General features: G+C 29.8%; 1 protein-coding gene across 5 annotated transcripts in view; it reads left to right on the forward strand.

The window, feature by feature from the left end:
• LOC133194171 (rho GTPase-activating protein 15-like) overlaps positions 1-17,329 on the forward strand; it is a 43,860-nt gene extending 26,531 nt beyond the window's left edge. For 2 of the 5 annotated variants that reach the window (XM_061330169.1, XM_061330171.1), the window contains 12 exons: positions 1,033-1,083; positions 2,095-2,153; positions 2,582-2,762; positions 3,663-3,761; positions 5,469-5,556; positions 6,230-6,259; positions 9,594-9,716; positions 10,089-10,187; positions 12,775-12,852; positions 16,051-16,179; positions 16,651-16,756; positions 16,975-17,326. In XM_061330169.1, coding sequence (XP_061186153.1) covers positions 1,033-1,083; positions 2,095-2,153; positions 2,582-2,762; positions 3,663-3,761; positions 5,469-5,556; positions 6,230-6,259; positions 9,594-9,716; positions 10,089-10,187; positions 12,775-12,852; positions 16,051-16,179; positions 16,651-16,756; positions 16,975-17,146 — 1,215 coding nt within the window. In that variant the 3' untranslated portion in view covers positions 17,147-17,326. Of the gene's footprint in view, positions 1-1,032; positions 1,084-2,094; positions 2,154-2,581; positions 2,763-3,662; positions 3,762-5,468; positions 5,557-6,229; positions 6,260-9,593; positions 9,717-10,088; positions 10,188-12,774; positions 12,853-16,050; positions 16,180-16,650; positions 16,757-16,974 lie in introns of all 5 variants that reach the window. The other 3 variants (XM_061330172.1, XM_061330174.1, XM_061330170.1) reach the window with 3 other exon arrangements.
• Positions 17,330-21,243: the final 3,914 nt, after the last annotated feature.

A 21,243-nucleotide genomic window follows, 5' to 3' on the forward strand; every position in this document is an offset into this window, starting at 1 on the left:
ATTAATGCTTGGTAACATTTTAGATTTAAGGTTTGATTTAATGAATCTGACTTAATATGTACTTACCACAAAATCTGAAAACAAAAGCTAGACAGCATGAATCATTGCATAATAATTGTGTGCTAGCAATGATATCATATTTATGTGTGTGTGTGTGTGTGTGAATAAATTAAAACTTTGCATGTTTTTGAGAGAGGCAACTTTTTACTGTCTTTGGATGAATTTAGCATGATTTTGTTTTATCATGTGTTTATGAGTTTTGATTATACTTTTATTGATAATGACTTTAGATAATTGTGCACAGCTACCAAATATCATTTACTTATTGAACGATATATAATCTGATTCAATCACTTTTGTTCATTATTATAATCTTTTTAAAAAACTTTTCTGGTTCTTTCTACATTAAGGTCATGCAGAGTTTTTAAATTAATTCATAATTTTATAATAAAAAAAAACCTTTTCTTGATGTAATGCATAACAAAGCATAAATTAAAAATAATAAATATATATAAATAAAATGCAAAGTTATTTATAAGGGTACATATATATAGTGTGGTATTAATTAAACAAGCTTCAATCAAAACATGCACTTTGAATTGATGTATTCTGTGCATGAAGTGGTCCAAAGATTCTGTTCTAAATATATATTTTTGTTAGATTAAAGAAAACATAATTAATTATTATAAAAATCATCTAAGGCAGCCTTGCAGCTTGAATCCTACAATGAAATCAGTTCATATAAATTTTCTCACAGCTTTGGAAGGTTCTATGACTATAAAGCAAATATCTATAAAATATAAATGAAAAATATTTTTAATATTTTCTTTGTTTCAATAATGCTAATTGTGAAAATAAATTTTAAGATTTATAAGACATCAGATTACCTCTGTATCATTTTTGTAAATATTCTCCATAGAGATGAAAGGATTACAGTTTTTCAAGAAAGAGAGCTATTTAACTTGTATTTTATGTTACTTGTACTATTCTGCAGTGTAATGTTTTGGAATGACGTTGACCTTGTTATTGTAGGAAAGTGTTTCCAATGACCAAAGAAGTGCAACAGTGGCTCCACAGATGCAGGTGATATTATATATACTGGTGTATGTAAAACATTATACAATTAGCACTGTTTTTGAGGTCAGCATGATGTTTTTGCCACCTGAGGAGTACTATATTCACTGAGTTCAAAGGACGAGGTGAATATTGTACTTTGAAGGTGGCTAAATCATTGTATTAACTGAAAAAACAGCAATAATTGTATTATTATATGATTCAGTGATTAAATGTTGCAAACTTATTAAGCAATCCATGCCATCTTGTTTATTTTTAAGCCCTATCCAAACTCAATGAGAGAAGCGGGGTTAAAATAAACGTTTAATTTAATTACCAGTCATCTTAATTTGGCATTTTAAATTTTTTGTTTAGATGCAATGTAGAAAAATAAATGTCAGGCACGTATATAAGATCAATTTTGAATGTGGGGGGGGCATTATAAGGGAAAAAATTGACAAATCACCTGAAAAAAGGGGGCAATTCATATGCATATATATAAACTAGAGATGTCAATTTTTCAAGAGGTTGTACATTGCACTGATCTAAAAAAAAAATTTTGAAGTTCCTTCCAAATATTCTGTTTCTGTAGCAATGTTGCAACAAATAATGAAGAAAACATAGACAAAAAATCTGGGAATAGCTGTCTTCTCATTTGTTTTTTGTGACTGTTAATGCTGATTTTACAGTAGCAAACTGAGTTTTACTGGCAACACATCATCGGAACTGGTCAAGTGGATGTTTGCAACCCTTAAATCAGCATTAACAGTCGCAATTTACAAATGAGGAAATACATGTAGTTATTACTATTTTAATGCAATTTATGCATTTTGTTTGATGTTTACATCTTATTTTTTTTGGTTATATGAAATACATCGTGAAGCAGCATGTTTTGCGTTGTTCTATTATGACGTCACATTCAAAAGCTTTAACTCTTCTTAATACTCATTTAACTACCTCAAACATCAGTCCATTAGCAAATCAAATTGCATTTTACAAAACAAAGCATTAGCATAATTTATTATTTGACATTTTGTACAGGAGGGACTCTCAGGAACTTTCAAGGTTGCCAAAGTCATGGAGGCTGGAAAACCAAAGAAGTAAGAGTTCTTCCCTTTGATTTTTCATGTGGGGCATGAAATAATGTTTTTGCTTTCACTTTAATTTCTTAATAGTCCATGCTGAAAGGTGGTGTTTGATAATCTATGCAGTAGAATTTAATATGAAGAAAATATAAGGATAATGTTTTTACATTCATTGAAAGAGTATATAACTACATATTCTTTGAATGGAAATTGAAATCACTGCCTAACTTTCTGCATGGAATATTAAAAATCCTGCTTTCTGCAGAGATTTTTAAAACATTGTGCAATTATCTGATTGTAAATATTAAAAAACCATCAACTTCACTGCATGGAACAGTAAAACCCTGTCATAGTGTTTTGATATTCTGGATACATGGATATAGGGGGATAGCATTTTAATATGATTCTCAGATGACGAAAATATTTTATATTAAATTTTTCAGAAAAAGTTCAAACCAGAACTTTGTCAAGCTATCTGGCTCTAATATGGTGTTTTATAAGGATCTAAGGGCATCAAAAAGCCAGCCAGGTTCCCCAAATGGAAGACCAGAGTTTATAGTACCCTTACATGGGGGGATGGTAGAAAAGCATGGCAAGGAAAAGGCTAACAAGAAGTATTTAAAGGTAAAGGGAGTGGCTATAACTCACAACAAAGAAACAACAAAATGTTTATGGCAATGGAAGATTGTCTCTTTCAGTCCAAGAATTGACAATTTTTCACATACTGCTCATTATACCCCACGCTTGAAAAGGGGGTGTCTGTCCACTTGTCTGTCTGTTCTTCCATCTGTTAAGCTGGGGGGTTCCCATCTCTTATCCACAACTCCTCCTTTACCACTCAATAAAACTTAATGAGACTTTGATAAAATCTGGATTATTACATGGTGCCATTGTGCACCTCCTATTTTACATTTTCATTAAACATATTTGGAGTTTCCCATAGCAAAACATGGTCACAGCCATTCACTCTATAATAAAGAGTGGGGAGGGGGGTACCCATGTTTTTTTGGCAACTCATCCTATATTACTGAATAAAATTGAATGAGACTTTTACAGAAACTTTATTACATAGTGCCATTGTGTACCTTTTATTTAATGTATTGATCAGACACATATGAAGTTTACTATAGCAAAACATGGAAACTGCCATTCTTTCTATAATATGGGGTGAGTAGGTACCCCTCCCTTATCTGTAACTTCTAAAATACCACTAAATATATTTAATGAGACTTTTCTAAAATCTTAATTACATAGTTTCATTGTGCACCTCCTATTTAATCTTTTGTTCAAACACATATTTGGGCTTACATGAACTTTGCCATTATATTTTTAGGGGAGCCGGGGTTAATTTTGTAAGGTCATTGTTCAAAGTTCCTCTAGTTTTTATTTTAAAATGTTTAAAACAGATATTAAAATGACCAATATGTGTATTTCCTCCACAATCAGAGGTTAAGTAATGAAGATTGTGTATTGATATGTTAAGAATAAAATAGTTATGATTGAAATGACAAAGTTTATTTACAGTTGACTACGAGCCAAGGAGACCAGTATATACTACAGTTTGAGGATGACATCATGATGATAAGTTGGCTAACGCAGATAGATAAAACAATAAGAAGTCTGGTGAGTTGTCTATCTAACATAGAACTCGTACAGTCAAACCTTATCTCGAACTTGATGGGACCTAGAAAAAAAACTTTAAGAGATCCAAGGGCTCGAGATACTGAGGCTAAAATACGTAAAGAAAAGTGTTTGGGACATCACTTAGACATATCCATGGAATTCAAGATATCTGTTTTCAAGATACCAGAGTTCAACTGTACAACTTTAGTTCAGAAATAGGCATCTTAAATGATTGATAAGCTTGTGTTTGAAGAATGAGAAGCTGGGATTCAAATATTTGACATGTTAACAAATATTACTGTTCAGTATTGGAAGAGTTTTACTTGTGTATGATTTTCTTCAATGCAAGAACTTCAAGAAAAGAAGATTCAATCTTTTCGATTGAATTCTATTCATTTACTCGATAACTCTCTATTGGCAGAGGTTAAAAGAGCAAGGGCCACTTAGGGCCTTTTTTTGGCCCTGTGAATTTCTGAAAAAATGAAACTGCTCAGTTTTGGTTGACAATGCAGTATTTATCACTTACCCTTGGTGACAGTATATCTATTGATTATGACGTAATTCTCTCTTTAGTCAATGCATTATGATGTCATGAAATGCATCATTTTCCACATTTCCTGTAAATTCCTTTAAAAATGGCCAAAAGTTGAAGTATTTTTTCATTATTTTATATAGAGCACAACCTCTGATCCAAAATATGCAATTACATAGTGAATGACCTTCCTGAAGATCATAAAACATGTTTTAATTTCTGGATCGAGGGCTGTGCTCATATTTTAATTCTTTGCTGAAGTAGTCAAATACGCCTGTTTTCTGCAAAATTCATAAACGCTGCATTTTTACATAGCCTGTTTTCCAATACCTGGATTCTCAAAAGGAAATTTTGTTATAAGAAATGAAAGCATCAAGTCTCTATTTTGATATATGGAATGGGGCAGAGGGTGATAGTCAATTGATAGAAGGACAGGGCCATTTAATGCATAAAGTGAACCTAGCTCTTTACTTAAGCATCATACCTCATTAGGACCATGCAAGGATTTGTGGGTGTTTAAATTTTTGAAGAATGGGTCAAACTTCCTGGTCAAGGTCATGAGGTTAAACTTGATAGTGCTTCTTGAATGTTGAGTCACAGGTAATGTACATTTGAAAAAGAATAACAATATTTTCCCTCCTTCAAAAGTTATAACAGTGTACCAGTATTGAAATATGAAGTAGTGCATATGTGAAATGTGAAAGAAGCTGTATCTTCTCTCATTCAAAAGTTATTATCTAGCCAAGGTTTAAGTTTTAATGACAGACAGACTGACAGAGGAGCCAGATATACAGATGAATGAATTTTCTTGTCCTATTGATTCCACTAAAGCAGGTGACAAAAAATATAGCTGATATATAGTACAGTAGCACTATGTGTAACTTGTCTCAATTGCGCTTGTCTATTAATGATATCTGTTGAGGTGTGACTTAACCCTAAAGATTGTAACGTTTTTACATCTAATGTTTATGATTTTTAAAACATAATGTTCTGTGAATTCTGAGAGAATTTTTTCGGAAAAATGAAAAAAAAGTAACTTGTCCAATCAGATAAGTTTATGTAAAGATTGACTCGTCCGATCACAAAATGAACTGGACTTGGACAAACTGACAGATGCTAAAGTTGAGCCCTGGCTAAATGGTTCATACTCTCAATGACTTCTTTTTTTATTACAGGGAGGATCTTCAGATGTCACTCCACCTTCACCGTCACAGTTAAGGCCGGAACCAGAAAAATTACCAAAGAAAAAACCTTCCTTTAAAAGTAGGTTTTTACCATATTGGCTGCTGTTCTTTTTATAATCTATATTCATCAGTTTATAAGAATCTTCCTCTTATTTTCATTTCATTTCGATGTATGTATTCTTGGATTTTATGTTTTCCTTGTACATGCAGTTAGGATTTGTAACATATTTGTTTCAAACCTACAAATATCTTAATATAGTTCTCCAAAACAAGACATTTAATAAGAGTAAAATGTAATAATTTGGTTTATGGATATTTACACTGTTAGACCTCTTTCTGATTTTCTTAAAAAAACTGGAAATTGCAATTGGTTGGGGAAATTATTACAGTGAAAGGGAATTAGTTTTAATTGTTTGGCTAATTTTAAATAAATGCATTTTAAATTGATAATTAAAATTGTGAATGCAAATCTTTATTGAACATATGTGTGTGGACTTTTGGTTAGTTTACATATTTATGAAGAACATGTTTATAAAATATTTTGTGAAATGACAAAAGTTTCGGTATTACTTAAAATAAGATGATAAGTTTTTTCTGACTAATTCGTTCATTAATTGTATTCTAAGAAAAATTCAGCTAAATTTACTAGAGTATTTAAAAGCATTGTATATAAATATAAATGTTTTATCATTATTGTTACATTACATTATTATTACATTATTGTTACATTACATTAATTATTATTACATTAGCAAGCCCCTCAAAGGAATCATTAACATTAGGTAATATTCATCTCATCTCTTGCTTTCGTAATTCTCTTTGATTCTAACAGAATTCTAAGTAATGTCATAAATATTGCAAGAATTATTCTAAATTTACAGAGGTTGCAAAAAATGAAAGAAAATGTTGACATCAATATCAATCACCATGTAATAGAAGCTCTGTTTAATGCAATTTAATTCTTTAATTAGCTTTACTTTTTAAATCATACTAAGTCCCATACAAATGCTACAGACAAATTTATGTTAGAAGTTTGATGGTTTTTATGAATATATTATTTTAGAAGCTCATTATATAAATAAGTTGTAAAGTTTATTAAAAAGTGAGATGATTCTTGAAATGAATGTATTTCGGTATTTGTCAGTACTTGAAAATATACTTGTCAACGACTAATTTGAAGAACTGTAGTAATTTAATCAGTTTGTTTAATTATAATTTTACTTTGAATTTGCAAAAAACTTTTACTTGCATTTTCTTTGTATGTTTTATTTTTAGTAATGAAATTAAAGATTTTCAATTTCATTTCCTTTTAAACTTAACACTTTTATCCTAGCTCATTCATTTAACACATTCCAAAGCTTTAATCTCATAATCCTTTTAATTATAATTTTCAAATTTTTAATTTATGTATAAAGATTCAAACTGCCATGTTTATTATACAGTCAAATGTCATTATCTCGAGCTCAATTGGACCGAGAAAAAAACCTTGAGATATCCAAGAATTTGAGATATTTATGGCAAAATACTCATAGAATAAGTGTTAAACTTTGGGACTTCCAAATCACTTTGACATATTCATGGTATTCAAGATATCAGTGTTTGAGATACCAAAGTTAAACCATATTTTGCAAAGAAATTTTTTGATACAGTTTAAAGGCCGACAAAGAGTGTATGATTTAATTCCTTTGTGATCTGGAAGGTAAAACTCATTGAAAATATTTTCATGAAAAAGATCCGTCACTGCTCAATGGCCCTGAGTGCCAAGTATAGGTCAAAATTTGCAGCCCTTCACTGGCAAGTGGTGGCATCTCATATGAGTGAAAAAATTCTCTAGGGGGATGTTAAACAACAAACAAACAAACAACATTTTCATAATGATAACTTAAGTAGTGATTGACCATGATTTTGACTTTCAAAGAGCAAGGGCCACTTAGGGCCTTTTTTGGCCTGTAAATTTCTGAAAAATCAAAACTGCATAGTTTTAGTCAACAAGGCAATAAATATCACTTGAACACTTGGTGACTGAATTTCTACTAAAAATGATGTAATTTCATTGCTAGTCAAAGCATTATGACGTCATGAATCGCGTCATTATTCACATTTTCCGAATAATTCTTCAAAAATGGCCAAAATATGACGCTATTTTTCAATATTTTGTATACAGCACAACCTGCGATCCAAAATGTGCAAATATATTATGAAAGAACTGCTAATTAAGATTATAAAACATATTTTACTTTTTGGATCAAGGGGTGTGCTCATATTTTAATTCTTTGTTGAAGGTTCTCAAATTCACCTGTTTTCTGCAAAATTCAAGAACATTGCAATTTCACACAACCTGTTTTCCAGTACCTTGACTCTTTAGAGGAAACTTTTATATATAAACTGAAAGCGCCAAGTCTCTACTTTATATTGATGCTAAGAAAGGGCCATAGTGTGTTAGTGGATAAATTGGTTTATCTACAGGGCCATTTTATGCATAAAGTGAACCTAGCTCTTTTACAGTGATTAAGGAACGTGATTGATTATAATATGGAACATTAACATAAAACATTAAATGTATGTTAAAATAAGTAAACCTGTGTACAGTAAAACCTGATTATAGCAAAGTTCTGGGGACCTGCAAATTTACTTTGCTATATCTGTAATTTGTTATATCCATATAAAGAATTCCTGAAAGTATACATATATAGCAAATTTGCAATAAAGATTTTTTCCATTCATGTATATGTATGACTACCAAATGTATTTAGGGAAGTATACATTACAATATTTACCCAGGAGTTCAAAAGTTTTCAGATGAATTGAGTTTCAAATATAAATAGTTATAAAATTAATGTCAGTTCACATTTAAAAAAATTTAGATCTTTAAAAATTCGCAATAAAAGATGTAATTCGTGATTGTTAACTTCTAGGGAACACAAAATCAGTTCGCTATAATGGTAAATTTGCTTTATCTGAGTTCATTATATCCCTAAAATTTTACAAGGAACTGTTAAGAATTTTGCCAGGGATTGCAAAGAAATTCGCTATATCTGTAAATTCGCTATATCTATGTTCATACTAAACAAGTTTTACTGTATCTACATGCATATATTTCAAGTGTTACACACCAGAAAAAAATCTATGAAAGTCTTAGATCAAATTGATATGTTATATTTTTTGTAATAATAACTTTAAAATATATATAATATAATGAAAAAAATGGAAACTACTGCTTAATAACACCTATCAAATTAAACATATTGTTACCCAATACATGCCTTTTTTTTTTTTTTTGAAATTTATTTTACACCTATATATTATTTCTCAATACAGTAAAACTTGTTAAGTATTAACATGGATATAGCGAATTTTTGGATTTAATGAAGTTATTTTGGGATCCCAGGCAAAATTTTAACAATTCCTTGTAATATTGAAATGAGATTAAAAAAAAAAAAATTACAGACATAGCGAATTGATTTTGTGACCTGTAGAAAATAAAAATAATGTAATGTACATCATTTAAAATAAAATTCAAAGCATTAAAATGACATTTTTTTCACAAGTATTTATGTTTGAAATTAAATTCATCTGAAATTTTTAGTTCTGCAAGATAATGTTTGTATTTAATACTTACCCGAACATATTTTGTAGTCATACTTAAAAGGAAAATGTGTACTGGTATTGTGAATTTGCTATATATAATTTAATAAATTCATTTTATGGATATACAACAAATTACAGATATAGTAAAGTAAATTAACAGGTCCCAAGGACTTTGCCTTGTAAAACCCAGTTTTACAGTATATACATTTCCAAAAATTACTGACATCATGCATATGAATATATTTGCATCATATTGCAAAACAGACTGATTTTACTTTCGGTTCAATATTTTGATCCATGTTATGAACTAGATTTAAATGTTGCGTAACTTAGCTCTAAGAGTTTTGAAAATTTTAGATATTTTTGTATATATATATAACTTTTTTTATCTTAAGAAATTACACCCTTTCCTGTATACAAAGATATAATCAGTTTTATTGAGTGGTTACTGTATACTGGCTTATCTAAGATATTGTATTTAATTTTTTTTCTCTTCGTATTTAATTTTGTTGATAAATAACATTTCAGTCAGAAAAGGAAGTTCTAATGAGGAAGGAAGTTTGGAGAGGGGCAAAATGAGGACCAAACTATTCAACTTCTTAAAATCAAGACCCACAAAAGAGTCTCTTGAGCAAAAGGGCATTATCAAGGGTAATTACTTGTAAATCCTTCAATTCAGCCATTTCTTGTATACTTATAGTGCCACACACAGTTATCCCTTGAGAATTAAGAAATTTTTCTATCCAATTAAAAGTCGTATTTTTTTTTTTTTTAATAATTATCAATTGAAAATGTTAATATGAATGCACAAGTATGTGCTTATTTTTTTTTTTTTGATAGCCACTGTATCTGAAGTATAATTTTACACACTTTTTGAAAGCTTTATCATTACAATTATTGTCAAGTGAAATCTATTTCTATAAGTTTTACATACATTGATTAGTTCATAATTTTGACACTTCATCTTTACAAGCAGGATTAAACTTGTGATATTTAGATAGCAAATTTTGCACTTTTTTTCAGATGCTGTTTTTGGAGCTCATCTTAAACAACTTTGTGAGAGAGAAAAAGGAAAGATTCCTAAATTTGTGCAGAAATGTGTTGTGGCGATAGAGAAGAAAGGTCACTCTCACTTAATGGGACATGTTTTTATGCCCCGCCGTGAATATGGCCGGGGCATATAGTGTTTGTCATGTCCATCTTCCTTCCTTCCGTCCTTCTGTCCTTCCGTCTGTCCTTCCGTCACACTTTGCATTTAGCTCTGTTCAAAGCTCAGTTTCAAAGAAACTATCCAAGATATTTTTATCAAACTTCATATGCTGATAGATATTGATGAGAGCTATGCAACTGCGTCAACATTTTTTGACCTTGACCTTTCTTTGACCTTGACCTCACTTTTCTTAAATAAGTGTTTAGCTCAGTTTTAAAGATACCATTCAAGATAGTGTAATCAAACTTCATATGTTGATACATACTGATGTAAACTATTCAACTTCATCAACATTTTTTGACCTTGACCTCACTTTTCTTAAATTAGTGTTTAGCTCAGTTTTAAAGATACCATTCAAGATAGTGTAATCAAACTTCATATGTTGATACATACTGATGTAAGCTATTCAACTGCATCAACATTTTTTGACCTTGACCTTTCTTTTGACCTTGACCTCTGAATTAGTGTTTAGCTCAGTTTTAATGAAACCATTCAAGATATTTTTTAACAAACTTCATATGCTGATACATACTGATGAGAGCTATTCAACTGCATCAATATTTTTTACCTTAACCTTTCCTTTGACCTTGACCTCACTTTTCTTAAATAAGTGTTTAGCTCAGTTTTAAAGATACCATTCAAGATAGTGTTATCAAACTTCATATGCTGATACATACTGATGAGAGCTATTCAACTGCAGCAACATTTTTTGACCTTGGCCTTTCCTTTGACCTTGACCTCACTTTTCTTAAATTAGTGTCAAACTTCATATGCTGATACATACTGATGAAAGCTATTCAACTGCATCAATATTTTTTGACCTTGACCTTTCCTTTGACCTTGACCTCACTTTTCTTAAATTATTGTTTAGCTCAGTTTTAAAGAAACCATTCCTAATATTTTTATCAAACTTCATATGCTAATACATACTGATGTAACATTTTCAACTGCATCAACAATTTTTGACCTTGACCTTTCCTTTCACCTTGACCTCACTTTTCTTAAATTAGTGTCAAACTTCATATGCTGATACATACTGATGTAAGCTATTCAACTGCATCAATATTTTTTGACCTTGGCCTTTCCTTTGACCTTGACCTCACTTTTCTCAATTTGTGTTAAAATGTTGTGTTACTAATATACCCTCGGCGGGGCATTCATGTCCTATGGACATATTTCTAGTTTTTTCTGTATTTTTGTAAAAAGGATATTAAAACATCCAACGTACTCTTCATTACTAAAATAATTAGAGTGCTTAGTAATACTTATAAGTACCAGCTTGTAAATTAATGATCTGTACAAATTAGGCAAGAGTCACAGTTTATAGAATACTGGACAAAATACATTTCTGGATTTGGCTCTGCATTTGCAAAGCACCAAACATGACTCCATGTTAAAGCCTCAATTGAATAATGTATTTTTTGAGTAGAATGTTTTGTTAAAAGCTGCAGTATTTGAAAGCATGAAAATTCTTAATGTTTCATAAAGTTGAACAAGCAAATTCTAAGAATTTTGGTACCCCACTTTTGGTGTCTCAGTGGTTAGATGCAATTATTTATGCCATATTTTAACTGTCTTGTCTGTGTATCCTGTCTTGGCAGTCCATCATAAAAAGAAAATTTAAATTTTAGAATGATTTAGAGTTGCATCCAAAATTAAAGTTTCTTTAAAGTGTACCAAACTTCAAGATGAAGGTCATGAGTTCAAATATAGTACATGTACAATCTAAAAGGTCTTGTCACAAGTAATTCACATATGAAAAAAATAATATGAAAGTCCTGCTTTTCTGGAGCAAAAGTAAGGGCCAAAGTTAAAATTTTAGTAAAGTAGGCCAAACTTCTAGGTCAAAGTCATGAAGTTTTGAAAAGTATTATGGGTTAAACTTAAAGGTTAAGGTCACAAGGTAAAAAAACCAAAGTAAATTTGGCAAGGTAACAAGTAATATGCACATATGAAATATGATTCAATGCCCTCTCTTCTCTCATTCAAAAGTTATTACCAAGTAAAAATTTTTGAAATTTTTTTTTCGTTTTGTAATATTTATTGAATACACTCAATTTCCATCCAGAGTCATTAAACAAAGTAAATATTTAATATTCAATAATGATTACACACCCTGAGATGAAAACAACAGTCAAGACGTGAATTTTACGATAACGTTTAATACTTTACTTGTGGATTGAAATAAGATGTGAACTTTATGACACTCTCCCAGTCATGACCTCTCAAGTTTGCTGTGTCTTGATGTCATATTGCATTATGACATCATATTTTGGTAGTTCAGAGAAGTGGATGCATAAGATGTAGTGTGATATTTTATGGGAAACCTTAACCTTCCTTTGTACATTGGAATAAAATTTATTATTATTATATAACAAATTATATGAAGAAGCAAGAAGACGTAACCATGATTTGATAATTGATATTATTCATGTGAGTGTTGTAGATATTATTTCTATACGTCTATTCCTTCCTAAGGTTCCTACTCTGTATTTATAGGTCTAGATCATGATGGGATGTACAGGATAAGTGGAAATCTCGCTCAAATCCAGAAACTCAGGTGCCAGGTTGATCAAGGTAAGAGATGAACAAATGGTTTACAGATAGGTCAAGTAACTTTAAGTATAAAATTCCTGGATCTTGCAGGCGTGGTAATAATTTTCATATTTTATTGAGCCCCAGGGCACCTTGATGGATTATGTAAGAATTGAAATGGAAGGGGGTGGGGTGGGGAATTTAAGCATTCTTTGCCAGATGGATGAAGGTGAGAACTGAAAGTTGGTTATTAGTATAATGTATGACATTTTAGCAATTATATTTTACTCATGGTCCATTAAATTATGAAATACTGATAAACAAGGGATATCCCTCTTTCTGATTGGTTGAAATCTTTAGTTAATATTTGGAAATAATATAACATTCACCTTGTGTGCCATTGACATGTAAACATTAATAAAAATTCTAGTTTGTAATTGTGATATTTCAGATTTCTTTATTTAAACATACAGTGTATAATCATGATGTCATAACTGTATGACATTTCAAGCAGTACAATCAAGAGTACTCTTCAGGGATATGAGTTAATGAAAAAAAAAAAAAAAGACGAGTCTTGCAAATCGATGTGTTTATAATTATTATGAAACAATTATTGTATTTACTCAAAACAATCATTTTACTCAAAGAAAAATATTCACCTTGCCAGTCTGATTCAGATTCACATTTGGTAAATATTGTCCTTCTTGGAGAGATGAAATGACGTACTGTATTGACCTCATATAGGGCAGCAATTATTGTATATCCTTGGCCAAAATTAGGGAAATTATGCTGAAAATAATAAGTGCTTATTGTAGTGTATATTTTACATATGAATATCATATTTATACATAATTGCTGTAAATCTGCATATGAATATATGTTACTGTACACTTCAATGACATACACTGTGAATACATGTATCAGCTAGCTTTAAATATTTTCTTATGTAAAATAAGTACAGAAGCAGAATTTATAATTATATTCAGCACTGTTGAAATAATAAAAAAAAATAAATGCATGGAACATAATCTTTTATGACATAATACTTCCTAACATTTATTTAAATTTTTATTAACTTGATGTGAATTTATATTAACAATTTAAATACAGATTAGTAGCATGTTTCTGTTTCACTAATCATAACTTGTAAAGTTAAAATAAAGAGTTCTGTATTATAGGATATGTATATTAAAATTAAGACGTGGATATATGACTTATTGGTTGGGTCGTTATATCAGTTCCTTAATTTTGTTTTATACGCCCCTCCTAAGATGGTTGTATTATGTTATGGTGTTCATGTCCATCTGTCTATTAGCTTTTTCATGTTTGGCTCATAAATTAAGTTCTGTGAAGGTAGAATAATCAAACTTAATCAGCTGATAGAAGGTTTGTCATACAATAAAACTAGGTCATCATGACCTTCAATGAAGATGATATATAGCCAAATATGGCAAAATCCTGTCAAGGTCATGCAAGACTGGAAAACTATTACACTTAGAATCATCAAACTTGGTCAGTTAATGCATCTTAAGTAGAGAGTATGTCACACCCTACATTGAGGTCATTGTGACTTTAAATTAAGGTGGTATCTTTTTTTTTTTTAAAGTATGTTTTAGGGGAGAATTCTCTGTAGGTGTAAGCTTAAGAGTTTCTTATTTAAAATCAAGAAAATACACATTTTTTTCATGATATACTGTACAGCTAATATATATATATATATATATATATATATATATATATATATATATATATATTTCCAAATATTTTTCCTTAATATTCTTTGCAAATTAGAAGACTGTTCATTTTCTCATGAACTACCATTGGTGAGCATGAATACCACAATTGTTATGTCATTATACTGTACTTGACGTCAAAACTATAGTGCAAACTGTTTTGCTTTTAAAAATGACAGTTGAATGGCGTAATTTGTGGCAACTCATCAGAAAATAATGTAAATATAAGAAATGAATTAAATTTTTGAAAATTCATGAGGTACATGAACTACAAAGCTTCAAGAGTTAGTGTAAGAAGACTGTGACAGTCTTGATCATTTCTGTTAGAGATTCTCTGATCAAGTAGGTACCTGTTATCTTCATCTCATGGGAATTGGGCAGAGGAATCTGGCCTCATAATTACAATTAATAGTATCTGTCAAATTAAAATAATTCTTGATGACAAGCCTTTATTAAAATTTCTGCATCACTACAATAAACATATTCTGAGAAACTCTCTCTGTGCAGTTACTTTGTTAAAAAAAGAGAATTTGGAAAGCAGATAGGGGAAGAAAACAATTTCACCACTGTTGATTACATGTATATAAAAGGAGATTAAAAACAAAAATGGAAGCGATAACCCTGCATGTTTTTAAATAGCTTGTATTTATTTTTTCTCTCTTAATTTTAACAATAAATAGATGCAGAGCGCAACACATTAAATGAGACTCAGAAAGGTAATAGACAAGAAGTACACAATAAAGTATAACTGTCTTAGTCTGCATTGCTGTCCACTGTATATCATTGATTTTTTAGAATACATGTATCAGAGTATTTATTTTGGAGCAATCTATTTGAAAAGTTTTCATACTTGATAAAATGTTTTTTTAAAATTATTGAAACATTTTTAATAAACATGTTTCAAATGTATGCACATGCTCTAGACTTTGTTTCTGCATTTCAGTTAACTCTTAATTTCTTTAACTTAATTCTCTGTCTTTCAAAGCATGAATTTGCACAAAATTATGATATATATAAAATTATGTGAATTGGTCATATTTTTATGTGAACTTAATTTGACAAATTTACAAATGAAATGAAAATGGCATGTGTATGAATGAGTAATGCACTAAGATCATTTTGATTTTGTTTGAAATTTTTAAATTAAATTTCTAATAAGATTGATTAAAATATTTCAACATCTAAGTGGTTCCTCTCATAAGATCTCTTTGGTAGTAACTAGTTTTACACACATCGATAGTGTTAGCCATATAACAAATTTTTTTACTTATGAATGTTATTTTGAATGATATAATATTTGTTCTGCCTTTTTGGAAACTTAATAGGTTCATACAAATTTAATGCAAATTCTACATTTAAGTTCTTAACCACTTACTAAAATTGAGACTACTTACATGTATAATGAACCTTTCAACAACATATTATGATAAGTATTTGTCCAAAGTAATTAAGAACTTGTATGTGACTACTTCTTCATTTCCTGACATCACATGATCTTACATTACAGACCACTATAACTTAGAGGATGAGTGCTGGGACATCCATGTTTTAACTGGTTCCCTTAAACTGTTCTTCAGAGAATTAAAAGAGCCTTTGTTCACTTTTGGAGTATTTGACAAGTTTATTCCTGCTCTAGGTAAGAGGGAAGATTTTGATATGCCTTTGTTAATCAATGTTTTGTTCCACCTCTAAGAGATTGTTTATTAATAAGGTCATCTTTATAAATCACTCTTTGTTATATATACAGTCAAACTTCATTATCGAGAACTCAGTGGAGACAAGAAAATAATTTGAGATATTTGAGCATTTGAAATATCAAGGTTAAAATATATTTAGAAAATTTAAGTGTCTGGGACTTCAAACTCAGTTTGACACATCCATCATACTCGAGATTATAATGTTTGATATTCCGAAGTGCATAATTTTTTACTGGAAATATCAAGAAATGTTTTTTTCTGCCATTGAAAAATTTTGTCTATGATGATAAAAGGTCTTTCTTATCATATTTCATATAATAATAAAAAGTTGGATCCTGGATTTCTGACTTTCCTTCTATATTATATAGTTTTTGTAAATTAACGGAACATTTCATTTACTGTTTAAAAAGGCAAGGAAAAGAACAATGATCGTTTAAAAGCCGTGAGAGATTTGATCAACACACTACCAAAGTATAACTATGAAACACTGAAATTCCTGCTTGCCCACTTATGCAAGTAAGTCTGAAGTTTATAATAAGTATTTCATTTGAGATCTTAATATGAAATCTTCAACCTTGAATATATGTAAATTTATAATTCTTTGTGTGTCTTTTTTTTTTACAGTCCTTTATTAATGCATTTGTCTTCTTTTTTTAAATTCCAAAAGAATGATAAAGATAAAAATAAATAAATAAAGAAGCAAACATGAACAAATGGTGTCCTTCTAATTGTAGGGTCATAGAGCATAGCAAGGAGAATCGGATGCAGGTCCATAGTGTTGCCATAGTCTTTGGCCCCACGTTAATTTGGCCAGAGACTGTAACGCCAAACTTAGCTGCCAATATGATTTACCAGAGTCGGATTGTAGAGTACTGTCTTTTGGAGTACAGAAATATTTTTAGGTGAAAAAAAAGAAGCATGATTTGTGTACAGTGCACTTTTTCTCTATTTCGTGCTCTAGACTACAAATACTGTGTATGAAAGAACTTGGTCAGATTGGGATAGAAGAAAAAATATAAGTAAAAGTATTATGCTAAGGCTCAAAGTAAGATGATGATTTTCAAAATGAGGAATCAGTCTGGGAATTACTGAGATGAAAACTACGTGAGAGATCAGAGATACAGAGGCATCAGTTACAGCTGTAGAGAATTTGTCCTATCTGACAAGGTCAGAGGTCAAATGTTACAAGGTCATTAGTGATTTCAAGGATGACCGGATGTTAAAGAATGCTCAGTATATGCCAAAATGGAGAGTTTTTGTTGTCTTTCTACAAAGTGCTGTCAAAGTCTGCAAACTATTTACAAAACTTATATATAGCTTCTTCTGTTTAAGATTTAGCTTTATGCTTAAACATTAATGATTCCCTTTATATTTAAATACTAAATATCTGATGGTGAAAATTGAAAGAAATTTTTTGACAATGATTTTTTAAAATTCTCTACTGTATGTGCTGTAAAGCTTAGTCAGTAGCAAGAAATTCATTTGTTTTAGATTTTAGTTTTTTTTCTTGAAATTTAAATATGATGAATGTTTCACAAGAAATCACATCCAAACAGATTAATTTTTCGTTTACTTAAAACAGCTTGTTTATTCAAATGTAGATGTGCATGTGTTCTCAATGAAAACATTCCATTTGGGTAACATTCCTAATGTATATATTCTGTTCTATTTTTAAATACAGATATTTATTTACATTTAATTCATAATTTATGTATACATCTTTTAAATCATTGTCATTTAAATGATAGTTACTTAAATGCAAAAATGTGTTAACAAATTATAATCAGACATTACAGAGAGTATTACTAATTAAGAGAGTATTACTAACAATATACAATGTATAACATAATTACAGTTAAACTTCATTATCTGGAACACCAATATCTCGAATACTAGGGATATTTTGAAGCAATATGGTAGTCCTTATGTTTTTTAACCTTGTTATCTCGAATCCACAGATATTTAGTTTAAACTAGGTTCTGTTGAGTTGGAGATGGTAAGATTTGACTGTAAATTTATTACATAATTGGGACAAACATAATTTCCCTTGTTACCATTTTATTTAAATACTCTTCTTTTATTGCTAATATTGCAGTTGGAAGGCAGAGAATGATTACTACTATCGTTAGAGGTTAGTTACGAATATGTAAATTTTTTCTAGATATATAAGTAATTAGTATGCTTTGGTATTCAGTGGATAGCGTTGAACCTGTGTACATTTTTGTTATTCAGGTTCAGCAGGTATTTCCACTGGTTTATCTCCTGTTTTTACATTATGTGAACCTATCTGTAATTCTGCATGATTCAGATATTCTTATTTAATTCTGTTATTGGTATGTCTATTTTCTTGAAAGCATTTCTTCCTTAAATAGATATGAATTCAATTTAATATTATTATTCTTGTAAGCAAAATCTTACAAATTTGGCAAGGAATTTTTTTCCTGATTATTTTAATCGGTGCTTGTGGTTGATGCCTTTTTTTCACCAATATTGTTTGAATTATAGTCTGCATAATAATGTTTTTCAGGTATGTTTTTTAAAAATGTTTCTTCACTGTACCATCCGAAGTTTATGGGTCATATTTATCATCTAAAAGTCAATTGAGATGCAGCACAGATTCTAAGCAGAACTCATTTTTTTCCTTTTGATATACTTTTATGTTGTGTATTTGAATGGAAAAATAATTGAGTTAGACATACTTTTTTCAAACCAAACATTTTTCAAACATACAAAGGGACACAAATGTTACCCGGTTATAATTTCTTAACATTTCTCTTTACAACAATGGACCAACTGTTCACATTTCTCTTCTGTATTTCTATATATATGTTCTATTTTCTGATATCTTCGTTTTTGAGATAAATATCTTTACATCTGCATTTCAGTATAAAAATGGAATGTATTTCAAAGAAGAATTTTCCATTTCGTCAAATATGATTTTTGTGGTAAAAGAATAGATCACTTAACTTTCGTAACACCTTATTTTACTAGTAATTTATTAGGTATTTCACATATTTTGGTTATTGTTTTAAATAATCTTTCATGATACAGATATATGAAGTAGGAATGAAATGTTTGCAGCAGCAGCCTCATGTACTTATTCAAAAATAACATTCTTGCAAATAAAAAGTGATTTACAGTATTTCGATCTGGTAAGAAACTGCATTTATACATTCCCTTAGAAATATTTCCTTATTTATTTTTTTTTAAATGAAAAATTTTTATTTCTTAATTAAAACAAACAAAAATGGTTCAAAATTTTTTCAGGGTTAGAGAAAAAAATATACCTGGCTGAGAGTTATCTTTCATGCATGTTGAATTATTATATTACGGTAATTTGAAACATCAGTCCACACTCTCTGCCAAAGTCTTAGAGAATATGCTGATACTTACTAGATAATGAATATGTGTTAATCATGTATAAACTCACCTGACGGTTGACAATCTTTTTTAGCTTATATATCTTGATAAACTACAGCAACTTACCTTTTTTTGTTACATTTTGTGATTCATGTGTTTCTGCATTCTGCCATATTGATTTGAAATGCATTGATCTTTTTCGTTCAGCATACAAGAATATCATTGATGAAATATCAGTAAATTATTTTGTAAGTTAGTAACAGAAAATTTATGGACTAAAATAAATTTTATACTTTATACTAAAATTGACTTTTCCCTATAATTATGGAATATGATCATGTTGTGGAGTTTTGGGTACTTTAGAAAAATGCAGAGACATAGCATCTTTGATTTAAATCAAATATTTTTTCTCCTTCATAAATTATATCAAATCGTTTTGTTAATCTTTTGCTGCCCTCTTTTAATCATAAAAATGAAAATAGAATGCCATAGAGGTATTTTTCCTTATTTAATATGAAGACAGACAGGTAAAAAGATGGATTTATTGTAATAGAATATTAAGAACATCCAGTGTGTACTTACTGTTCTGTGTTATTGATATAAGCCTACACCAGTCCATTCTCGTTTGATCTTCCTACAGTTATGGTGCTATATGAAGACATTGTCTGTGATTGTGTACTGTCTTCTATGTACAGCGTTTGATGTTCACTTCGACATTTTATACCAGGAGAACATTTTGATGTTATGTCAAAGTCGCTGTTTTATTTTTATGTTTCTCCAAGACCCTTCAACCTCCCCATCCATTTAAATTCTTTTTATATCATCACACAGTTTCAAGTTTGAAGGGACATCGCAGACTTTATATTTCTTGTTGGGGATAAAGGTTATTGTGGATTTTGTTTGAAAACGTGTCATTTAAATGTGAAAGATTCCTTCATGGAATATCTACATGTACTTTTCCTGAAATTTATTATGTGTGTTTGTTAACTTCAGTTTATGTATAGGACCAAATGAAGCATAAAATAATTTTAAGCAGTACATGTAATTGAATAAGAGTCTGCAGTGGGTAGTTAGGTAAATGTTTTTGGACAAATCAGAAAAAAAAAAATAGCACTCTGAAGATGTGATGCTTTTTACATTCCTGTTTGTATGTTTTCAGTTGAATGTATTGAACTGAGTACAAGGGGTATAAATGAACATTTGTTAACATAGTATTTCGTGTTGCTATATATAGATAGATTTATACAAAACAACGAGTTCATTATATTTTTTTGTTGATATATGAAACATTTATTATCGTGTAAATATTATGTTACAAAAACTCTAATCTGTTAATACAAATATGTATAGATCGGATTAATATTTAAAATATGTGTGCTTGTTTTTTGTTCAAACAAGAAATGTATTAATAAAACATTTAACATATTCTTGAATTTTGATTTTATTTCATAAAGTTGCAAAAACGAAACATGTTTTAACCCTCTTCTTTCTCAAGACAAAGCATTTCATGATTTTTATTTCATATCTGTTCAGAACCCCTGATAAGATATGCTAATTTTTCTGGTCAAAGAACATCTGACGATGGTGCTGTGATTTTAAAATACGAATATATTGGGGAAATTATCAATGGGTAAGATACGTTG

This window comes from Saccostrea echinata, unplaced genomic scaffold, assembly GCF_033153115.1.
Source record: "Saccostrea echinata isolate AGI-Se365-2 ecotype Australia unplaced genomic scaffold, CSIRO_AGI_Sech_v1 ptg000028l, whole genome shotgun sequence".
NCBI classification, from domain to species: Eukaryota; Metazoa; Mollusca; class Bivalvia; order Ostreida; family Ostreidae; genus Saccostrea; species Saccostrea echinata.